This window comes from Dermacentor silvarum, chromosome 2 (assembly GCF_013339745.2).
Source record: "Dermacentor silvarum isolate Dsil-2018 chromosome 2, BIME_Dsil_1.4, whole genome shotgun sequence".
NCBI lineage: Eukaryota > Metazoa > Arthropoda > Arachnida > Ixodida > Ixodidae > Dermacentor > Dermacentor silvarum.
Genome location: NC_051155.1, coordinates 229055536 through 229066713, shown reverse-complemented (window position 1 = coordinate 229066713; position 11178 = coordinate 229055536). Strand labels below are relative to the sequence as shown.

At 44.0% G+C, this 11178-nt stretch overlaps 1 protein-coding gene across 1 annotated transcript in view; it reads right to left on the bottom strand.

Moving 5' to 3' along the window:
• LOC119442827 (uncharacterized) overlaps positions 1–11178 on the bottom strand; it is a 77249-nt gene that overhangs the window by 16651 nt on the left and 49420 nt on the right. The window contains exon 2 of the mRNA XM_037707862.2: positions 7133–7246. Coding sequence (XP_037563790.1) covers positions 7133–7246 — 114 coding nt within the window. The remainder of the gene's footprint in view (positions 1–7132; positions 7247–11178) is intronic.

The window sequence follows — 11178 nt, the reverse complement described above, 5'->3', positions numbered from 1 at the left end:
TACATTTGGAAAACGTCGTATATTTGAAAAACGTATATTCGAAAAAACAATGACGACGGCGACGACCATAACATATTCGGAATATTTCTGAAGAATTCGTATGAAGCTATGTCTAAGGCTTGCTAAGAAACTGTTTACTGTTTTGACGGGCGCTGTTTTGTCACCTCATTTTTCTGCAAGCGTCGGAATACAGCCATGCGTGTGTCAAACTTTAAAGTCGAGGATGACGTTGATGGAGCGTCCAGCTCGTTCATGCAAGAAACAGCTACGCCTCCACCACCCCCTCCCTACCACTCCCCCTTTCCTTCCATTTTTTTAAACACCCGAGATCCATCACTTTAAAGCGACTTTTGACTTTAGTTGCCGGTAGCGTCGCCACAACTTTCACAAACAGCTGTTGCTCTCGCAAGGCAGTTTTCGTTCCACCAGCTTCGCTGTAAACAGCGCACATTTCTTAAACGAGAAAATACCAGATGGATGGTGGAGCGCGCCCCGGCCCAAGCAATATGCGAATGTATGCGACACGGGGCTATGCGACACTGCGCAACGTCAAAGCAGATGTGAGTAAACAGTTGTGTGTTGAGCATGTTGTTCCTTGTATTTATCAGATTCATAGATGTGCGTAAGTTATCGAAAAAAAAAAACAAAACCAGCTTACAGGTTCTACAGAGTGTGTGCATACATTTACCTGTGCTATTATTTTTGAGTGGTCATCGGAACAGAAAGACCAACAGCAGAATTGTCGTTTACTTTGCATGAAAGTGGAAAAGCCGCAAGAATTTTTTTCTTTCTTTTTTTTTTAACGCTACCGACGACCGTAAATAAGTCGGAGGAAGTTGCTTGTCTGAAGGATCACTGACTTAGTCATCAGGCGCCACATATTCGCTCGCCTGACACAATAACACAATAAAAGGAAAATATATCAGTTAGACATTGTAACAGAAAACACGAAGTTCCGGAGAAAAACGAAGTAAGGGCTTCTGCTGTCGCGAGCGCAAAACTTTCGTGGCCCTGTTCCTTTTTATCTCCTCTCAAACGCATCAAGAAGTTTGTGTTTAGAACAAACTTAGCCCTTTTGCCGCAGCCTAATATATATGCTAAATGCTAGCTTACTCGAGCATTCAGCCTCTCTCATTCTAATTCGTCGCCGGCGCGTGGTCGGAGTTGTTCTCGCGGTGAGACAACGCTTTCTTTACTCAACTACTTCCATGCGCGAGGAGGGTAATTTGAAACTTACTCTAACAGTGGAGTTCCTTTCTTGCATCACGTTTACAAACGTTCATGCATATGAGTTGCCCTAACTGGGCGACGGCCACAATTTGTTGGCGCAAATTCATGGCTGGCGTTCTGTTCTCACGCAGTCACGAATGCCGCGAGATGTTGCCACTTCAATATCATAGTCACGTGTCGAATGGTGGAAGCTTGGTTCCTCCGAACGCCTCCGTGGAGACAGGTAAAACAGTGGCTTTATCACGCCTGTGACAGACAAAAATAAGAAATAAAGAAAAGAGAGACGAAAAAAAAAAAAAAAAGGAAAGCGACCGCTCCAAGACCACTATTTTTTTTTATTGAGACATTTACATTTATCCTATAGGATCTCCGTGGGCAGTACTTGCACAAACTCTTTTGATTCTGTTATTTCTTCTTGCGCTGTTAAAATATATCGTTTCTCTCCCTCTTTTCAGTGGAGCGAATGCTTTCAGCGCCTAAATTTAAATATTCGCGAATACTTTTTGTGGAGCTTAAGAGTGTGCAGCGGTTTACACTTGTCGAGGCGGTAGCCCACTAAGAGTAGCTCTCGTAAGAGGTGGCCGCTCACTCGGTATACTCTGAAAGCTGTGTAAGAAAAAAAACAAAAAACAAAACAGGACGAAATGAAAAAAGAAGACAGTAAGCGGAACTAACATTTTTGTTCCTGTTCTTTCTGCTGCAAGTTCGGAACGCTCTGAAGACGGAGGGCCCTACACGTCGAGGTGATAAACAGAGCTTGTCCTTCTTAGTGACAGAGCATATTCAGTCCGGGCGAAAGTACGCCGCCCGCTTTCCGTCTGGGCAGGTGCTCCTCTAGCCTCTTTCAGCGAAGTTGGAAATCATGTGGGGCAAGCTTGAGGTGCCGCATTTATTGAAATGTAGGCCTGGCAGAAATGGCAGTCGCGGTATGCAACCATAGAAGCAATTGAAATGTAGAAAAAGTAAGGAAAATTGAAAGGAAAGTGAACGAGACGACAACTTGCCGCACGGGGGATTCGAACCCACATGGTCCGCATTACGCGTGCTGTGCTGTAGCCTTGGGAGTGTTAGCCAGCTCCACTCACGGTTGAAGTTGAAGTTGAAGTTTATTTCTTTCTTTGTTACACAAAGAGGAACAAGAGCTAAAATCCATGTGGCCTGACAGAGGCTCTTGCTCCTAAGCGCGTTCGGCATACATATTCAAAGCAAGTACAAAAAAAAAAAAAAGAACGAGTGAGTACAATGTAGAAAATACAAAGAAACAAGATAGATTTATACAATTATTACATGAATATACATTCTATGCTTGAAAAACATTATTGGTATGTACTTTCACATTACAGTGCAGATAGAAACATACATATACAGAGCATTACAAAATGTTAGCGCATTTTATTGACAAATATTATTTATAATGAATGTGAGAATGTAAGAGAAAGGTTTTTATACATTGTTTAAAATTGGGTGCATAAAAATCAATTTTTTTTCAACGATGTAGCTTAGGTATTTGATAGTTTAAATCCTGCCGTCCATAGTTAGTACGCGTGAATGGTGTTGTTCTGATTTGATTGCGTAATTGGTATCGATGAGGAGAAATGGGTGGGCTGACAACATGTAGTCTGTGTTTTTTTTATGTGTAAGATTAATCTATAATAGAAAACTTGATTTGCTCGGATCAATGAATGTTTGTTAAAAAAGATTGTGTGTGGGTAAGTCTCGCAGCCTGCCATGGTAGTTTTCAAAAATTCGGACTACTCGTTTCCCCAAGTTTATTAACTTCTTATAGTTTTTTGCTGTCGTTGTTCCCCATACCAAGGCACAATAAGTTAGCTTCGAGTAAAAGAGGGCATAATACATTGCTTTCTTTATCCATAATGGTATTAGATCACCAATTTTTACGTACAGCCTACTACTTTACTAAGGTCATTGCTCAGCTTGTTGACATGATTGTCTCAGGCGAGGTTCTCCTGAAACCATACCCCCAAAAACTTTTGTGTTGTTACTTGTTCAATCCTCTTTGCTTGAAATAGAACATTAATATTAACAGGCAATGGTTTACTTATTGATTTAAATATGATAATTTAGTTTTGTTGACATTCAATTGAAGTTTGTTTATGTACAGCCATCTAGGATAATAAATTCAAGTAATCATTCATTTCTTTTTCTATGCATTGCAGGGAAGAATTTGCGAATAAAAGATTAGTATCATCCGCGTACATTATGATATTAGGTGAGGAAGAAACGCATGGAAGGTCATTAATATAAAGGTTAAATAATACAGGACCAAGTGTGGATCCCTGTGGTACGCCAGTCTGTATTTTGAGAAGTGAGGAAGTCGCCTGATTGAATGAAACACACTGATAACGATCCCATAAGTAACTCCTCATCAGATCTAATGCCGTACCACGTATACCGTAATCATAAAGTTTGGACAGAAGCATAACTTAATTTACACTGTCAAACGCCTTACGCAGGTCCAGAAATACACCTACCGTGTATAAACGTTTTTCAACTATTTCGCAGTATTTGATGTTTTATGTTTAAAAGCGCATCCTCACATGATTTTTTTTTTGAAATCCATATTGGGCCGTACTGATAATACCTTATTTCCTTAAGAAACACCCCAGTCGTTAAATTAGGACAGTTTCAAAAAGTTTCGACAGAAGAGGTAGTATCGATATAGGTCGGAAATTGTTTATGCTGGTCAGCGCCACCTTTATGAATCGGGCAAACTCTGGCTATTTTAAGTTTGCTAGGGAAAATTCCGGATTCAAACATTTTATTGATAATGTGAGCTAAGACATTAGAGATGATGTCAGACACACATTTTATAGGGAATGCCATGATACCGTCGACACCTGCAGCAGTGTTGCATTAAAGTTAGTGATCACGCTTTCAACTTCGCCTGGTGTTACCGGAAATAACATTAACTGAGTTTGGTACGGTCTGTTTCGTAACCATATGTCCTATCTCTTCTGGATCTTCTGCCGAAATATTGGTACAGCATTGAACAAAGTGAGTGTTTAGGGCAGTGACTGCTTCATCATCTGCAAGAGTACCGTTTACAGAAGGTATTTGTAGGTCTTGAGGGCTAGCCTTCCCTCCAGATAGCTTCTTAATTTATGAGTGGCGTCACTTGAACGAGATTTAGGGAGCAGTAAACTGACCCTCGTGAGCTACCTTATGGCATCAAGGCTACACTAATTGCAATAGACACGAAGAATTAAGAAAAACCGAGGTGCTTGAGTTTTTGTTTGTTTGTTGCAACAACCATAGACGCAAACAGACAATGAAGCCAGGTAAAGTGTAGGAGAAATTAACTGCTATATTATAATATAATTTTGGTATGACACATGCGAACGGTGATTTAGCGTTGCTCTTCCCATTGGCCTTATATGGGAACGGAGTTTCAAGCGGCTGCGAAATTATCTTAACACAGCTCGCTCTGGAATTTCCGACACCATGGAGGTGCTTCACCAATTTTTACCTTGGGGAAACACAGCAATTAGTGGCTCACGTAGGCCGTGTAAAGGCTTCGTTTAGAACATGGAGCTTGATACGAATAACCTATAGTAACGTTTCTGGTACGCTCGAGCGAGTTTTCAGTTGTGGGTAGTTCAGCATACCAATTACTCATCTATAAATTACTACACCAAGTTTTACTGAAATAAAATTTCATTGTTCTTGCTCTACTTAACTCTCCGTGGATAGGAGTAAAGGTGAGAAAGTCGTTCTAATTGTTCTTGACGTGGAGCTAAGTTTGGGCATTACAGGGTTAATTAGGCCTCTCAACTTTACCGAGAAAAAAAAGAGAGAAGAGAAAAATAAATGAAAAAAAAAACCTCAGAACCGAAAAGGGGTAGGGAGGGGGGGGGGCGGCGTTTTTTTGTGAGAAGTGCTGTTTATGCTAAATAAAAAGAAAAAAAAATGTCGCAGTTTCACCCGAAAGGCGAAGCATCAATTGCGATAGCAAATTAGTAGAGAGCTATACGGAGTAAGAAAGTAGTTCTATCAGCTGTATAAACTTGGACATGCAGCAGCACCAGCAACGCGCAGAACTGTTGTCGACGCCGTCGGCGTTTTGCCCGCGTTCGCACCGAACGCGCGCGGCGTTGGTGACTGTTGCCGGTGCCTCTGGCGGCGGCTTGGAGGCTTTCGACGAGATCAGAACGGGACACTCGTCGAGCAGCGTCGGAAGTCTTTACCACCTTCTAGCCTCGCAACGTTTTTATATAGATAAGCATTTGGTGCCGCAGCTAAACATCGCCTCCCCTCCCTCTCTGCCGCCCGTCCCCCCACGGCCTTTCGCGCGACGGAAAAAGTCGCGTTTGCTCTCCGCCGTGCGTTCGCTCCCCGTGAAAGCGCGCGTCCCTCGCGCACTTCCACTCGCACATACAGCATACGGCGCGCGGCGACGATTTCATCGCCGTTGGACTTTATACGGAACCTCAGGGCTACGGCGGCGCCTACGCCGACGGCAAAAATCCGCTTGGAGTGTAAAAGTTTTCGCAATAAAAGTTAAAGAAAATAAAGTGGTGACACGCCAAGTAGCTGTGGGTGGTCGCGGAGAAGATTTATCCGAGAGTAGCCGAGAATGCACTTCCACTGATAAGAGAAAGCTAGCAAGAAGAAAAAAAAGTGATAGAATGCGTGGTTCAGTCTCATAACTTCCGATAACACTTCCGTTAAGAGTTTAGGCAATTAGGAAAACAATCCAATTGCGACAAATCAGAGTTCTTGTATGCTTTGTATGAACGCCCGATAAAGCACTTGCGATCCAGCTTATCATGTGCCGATTTAGGGACACCAGGAAAACCAGCAATGGCTGCCTGTGTGGGGGCTGAGATATGTTGGGGCCGCGACATGTTGCTTTCATATATATCCAAGCAATTCATGGTTTTATCTATCTCAACTTGCTGTGGAGGGGAGCTATCCCCTTCAGTCACGGCGTCCACGTTTGTGGACGCGACCCATTTTTGCCAGTTCTGTGCACTGGTAGCAAGGAATAGAGTGAAAACATTAAGCTTAGGGTAAAGTAAACATTATGCTAACGTAAATTACTTCCACTTTACTTCTACGTGATATGTATCGTTACAGAGAACCGATCTGGGGAAGGCACTACCGTGTTTACGTGACGTTTGACGTGGGGCACGTCGGTAGCAACCTCGAAATATTTTCTTTCTTGAAATGCTTGCCGCCAATAAATGACTTGTGCATGTAATTCGAGCGGGTGATTCAATCCTTTTTATGATGAAACATAGCATGACTGACTTAACATTATCCGAATATTTAGTTGCTCTGTAATTATCATAACTCATCATAAAATACGCAGAGTCATTCTACCACCTTGACTTGTTTTCAGTGAAGCCTCAAGCACCATGGACTAAAATTATGTATGTTTCACACATGTATCGACAGTCGATTATAATTCAATACTGAAGGGGCTATAGTCGAACATGGAAAGAAAATACGCGACCTTTTTGTTTCTCACTTTGCACGGACACGTGGGAACTGTGGCGGTGGAAGCAAAGAAAGGGAAGCGGCCGAAAAGTATTGGATATATATATATATATATATATATATATATATATATATATATATTAGCTGAATTTTTAGAGATAGACGAGAACTAGACTTCCGAGCTTTCCTAAAGATCTGGAGAAGCTCCACGCATGTTTGCTGTGATAGGTAGCTTGAACAGACCTAATAGCTTTAATATATATCATGTATAATTTAAACAAAACTAAAGTGATACGAAACGGAATGACATGATAAAATTGAGTAAAAATAAAGCATATCACCATGCGTGGTAAGGATTACCCAGACCGGCTTTATTAAGCGGCGGCATTTTAGCCACCACTTAAGTAAGCGAAAGTAAGCGAATGCTGCATGTTCCACTTACTGATGTCGTCGTGCCAGCGGTAATAACCAGAAGATGGCGGCGTTCCCACCCACTGCAGGCTGTAATCATCCATATCTTCCGGTTGCAGCTCTGGGTCATTCTGGAGCCATTGATCTGTAAAAAGAAATAATATGCATACATGAACAAAAAAGCGCGTACGTACAGACTCTGGGAACTACAGAAGGCTCCGGTAATCACGTAATAGATTGTGTAAAGGTAGGGAGAACGCGCTCGAGGTAGGCAAATGATTAAGCTTAGTGACTAGATTAGAAAATTTTCAACTATACTATGCTTTAGATCTCTAGATTGGTTTAAGCTCGTGTAGATAATTGGGAGGGAATTTGAACGCACGCCCGTATGCACGCACGCACACGCCCGTACGCACGCACACACGCCCACAAACGCGAACACTCGCACGCACGCACACAGGCTCAAAACGCACGCACGCACGCACGCACGCTACGCTCGCACTCACTCGCTCGCTCACTCACTCACTCACTCACTCACTCACTCACTCACTCACTCACTCACTCACTCACTCACTCACTCACTCACTCACTCACTCATCACTCACTCATCACTCACTCACTCACTCACTCACTCATCACTCACTCACTCACTCACTCACTCACTCACTCACTCACTCACTCACTCACTCACTCACTCACTCACTCACTCACTCACTCACTCACTCACTCACTCACTCACTCACTCACTCACTCACTCACTCACTCACTCACTCACTCACTCACTCACATCACTCACTCACTCACTCACTCACTCACTCACTCACTCACTCACTCACTCACTCACTCACTCACTCACTCACTCACTCACTCACTCACTCACTCACTCACTCACTCACATCACTCACTCACTCACTCAGGAAATGCCATGAAACCAGTGTCAGACCAAGCGAAAGAGATTTTTTTTTTTTCGGCTTAGTGGTCGTTGCACTCTGACAAAGGCTCCTGTTCCGCCAACGTCTCTCGTTTCCGATTTTCTCGGAAAGAGCAAAGAGGTATGTTCTTGTTCTGGGTTTTCTATATACTTCGACTACGCATTTTCATTTTCGCTCACTCGGAGAGCACCACACAGTGATGTGTCTCCAGCAGTTGATATTCCCCTAGTTAGAGAAACCAAAAAAGAAAACAAAGCGGAACTTTCGTTTCGCGTTTCCGTCTGTTATCTGCGACGGGATCAAGCAGTCTGATGGGGCATAGTGGGTATAAGCTTATTCAGCGGAAAAAAGAAAATGAAAGAAAAGGTTGAAAGAATACACGCTTTTTCGAGGCAGGAAGGCCGGCGCCTTTATTGCTCTCATGTATAACGCCAGTCGGGCACTCGTCCGGGAGTTAAAAATCGAAGCAGTCGCCAAAAGGGAACGATCGAGACAGACGGGCTAAGAGGGATGTTTTTGCTCCAAGGACCGCTCAGTCAGGCGAGACGATCGGTACAAATGTCTCCGGCGCAGATCTCGTCGCCAATAATTTTGCTTTAGTAGAGGGACAAAAAAAAAAAAAAAAGAAAACCGGAATGCAACTACCCACCGGCCACGTCAGGAAACATTGCCGGATAGGCGCATAAGCTGTAGGACTACAACGGTCTCTGAAGGTTCAGAAAATCAGCTCCTAGTGCGGAAAGGAGCGGAAGAAATAAAGAAAACAAAAGTGAAACCAGACATCGAAGCCTACGTTGATGCTTTAGCCGTTGTTGTGGGCCTCTCTCAATCAGCCAGGGCTTCGGCGCTCACATTGCAGGATGGCGCGTAATTAAAAAGAAAGATTATCTCTCTCGATGCGGAGCAGATCGGCTTATCATGGGTCAGAGAACAGCGAATAGTATCTTCGAAATCAGAAAAACGACGCTGCGAGTGACGTTTGCAGGGCACAGTTCACATTGTAATAGTAAACCTAAAGATGATGGGGCATGCCCGGAACGTCTCAGAAAGATGTGCTCTGCACAGGGAAACCATCCACGCGTACACCGTTTCGGAAGAGCGGATTACAAAGGGATAATTTGTATCGACAATATTGAGGGGGAGGGAGGGAGGGGGTCGAAACTGGCGACAGATTTAGGAAGAAGAAGCGACAGCTCTTGGAAATGGCCTTTCAAGTTTACAGCGCTCTGACTCACGTTACTACTTTCGCTACCGTGCCGTTAACTTCGATAATGATGGCAGTGCTGAAGTCGTCACCACCGGAACGGGTACTTCGTCAAAGAGACAAATTGCGGGTCTCAGCTTACGAGTCATTTGATGTTGTCATTTTCCTCCCCGTCGCCGTATTGGCTGCTAGAAGATAACAAAAGTGTCAGACCGTGCAGCAGAAAAATTAAGACACTTTTCTGAGGGTACCGGGACGGTTTATAATTTTGTTCTTTTTGAAGTATCTTCTGAAGTATTTCTTTTTTGTCCGCTGCAGGACGAAGGCCTCTCCCAGCGATCTCCAATTACACTTGTCTTGCGCTAGCTGATACCAACTTGCGCCTGCAGATTTCCTAATTTCACCCCGCCTAATTTTCTGCCGTCCTCGACCACGCTTCCCTTCTCTTATCACCCATTCTGTAGCTAAATGGTTCACCGGTTGTCTGCCGTATTACATGGCCTGCCCAGCTCTTTTTCTTTCTCTTAATGTCAACTAGAATATCGGCTATCCCCGTTTGTTCTCTGATTCACATCGCTCTCTTCCTGTTTCTTGAAATTACGCCTAACATTTCTTAGTTCCATGGCTCTTTTGCGTGGTACTTCTTCTCGAGCTTCTTTGTTAACCTCCAAGTTTCTATCCCATATAGAAATGGGATAGAATGAAACCGGTAGAATGTAATGATTGTACACTTTTCTTTTCAACAACAGTGGTAGGCTCCCAGTCAGGATTTGGTAATACCTGCCGAATGCACTCAAACCCATATTTATTCTCCTGTAAACTTCCTTATGATAGGTTAGTAGTTGACCTAAATGAATGTACTTGTGCACATACTCTAGATGCTAAATGGCGATCATGAATACTTGTTTCCTTGCCAGGGTATCGAACATTACCTTTGTATTCTGCATATCAATCTTCAACCATACTTTTACACTTTCTCGGTTAAGGTCCTCAATCATTTGTTGCAATTAATTTCCAATGGCAAGATAGAGAGAGCAAGGAGAGGTAAGGCAGGGAGGTCAACCAGACGAGTGTCCGGTTTGCTACCCTACACTAGGGGTAAGGGAAAGGGGGAATAGAAAGAGGAAAAGAGGGAGAGAGTGAGTACTGAGTACACGTGGGACGATGTACAGGGACACTATAAGCGGTCTATTAAACCGGTGCACTTCAAGTAGTGTACTGGTGCCCGAATCGCTTTTTGTGCCAGTGACGGAAGTAGGCACGGTCCGAATATCTTTGACTCAGAGAACGGTCTTTAGTCCAGTCGGTTTAAAGTTGATCTGAGAGAGAGGCGTTGTACGTCGTAGCGAGGACAGGGACACAATAGGTGCTCGATGGTTCGCTCGCACATACAGGAGTTGCACATCGGGCTCTCGACCATTCCCATACGATATGAGTAAGCGTTCGTGAACGCCACTCCCAGCCACAAGCGGCACAACAAGGTTGTTTCGCCGCGGGAAAGGCTAGATGGCAGTTATAGCCGTAGCAAGGGGTCCAACTTATACAATCGGCAATTGAAGGCACTTGAACTCCAGAAAGCTTGCGACTTTTTGCGTGCAAGCAGACGAAATTTCCTGGCAGTGTCCGTCCTCGCCAAAGATATTGGACGTGCCTGGGTGTCTTCGTGCGCAGATCAGCCAGCCCTGTCAGCAATGTCGTTGCCGATGATACCACAGTGAGCAGGAATCCCCTGAAAGATTATGTTGTGCCCTGTTTCCAGAGCATGGTGGTGTACTTCCCCGATGCCGCATATCATCTGCTCGTAAGTTCTGTGATGTAAGGAAGACTTGATACTGTGAAGGGCTGCCTTAGAGTCACAAAATATGACCCATTTCTGTGCCGGCTTTTCGGTGACGTAGGTCACAGCTGCATCGAGGGCTGCAAGTTCTGCCGACGTAGATG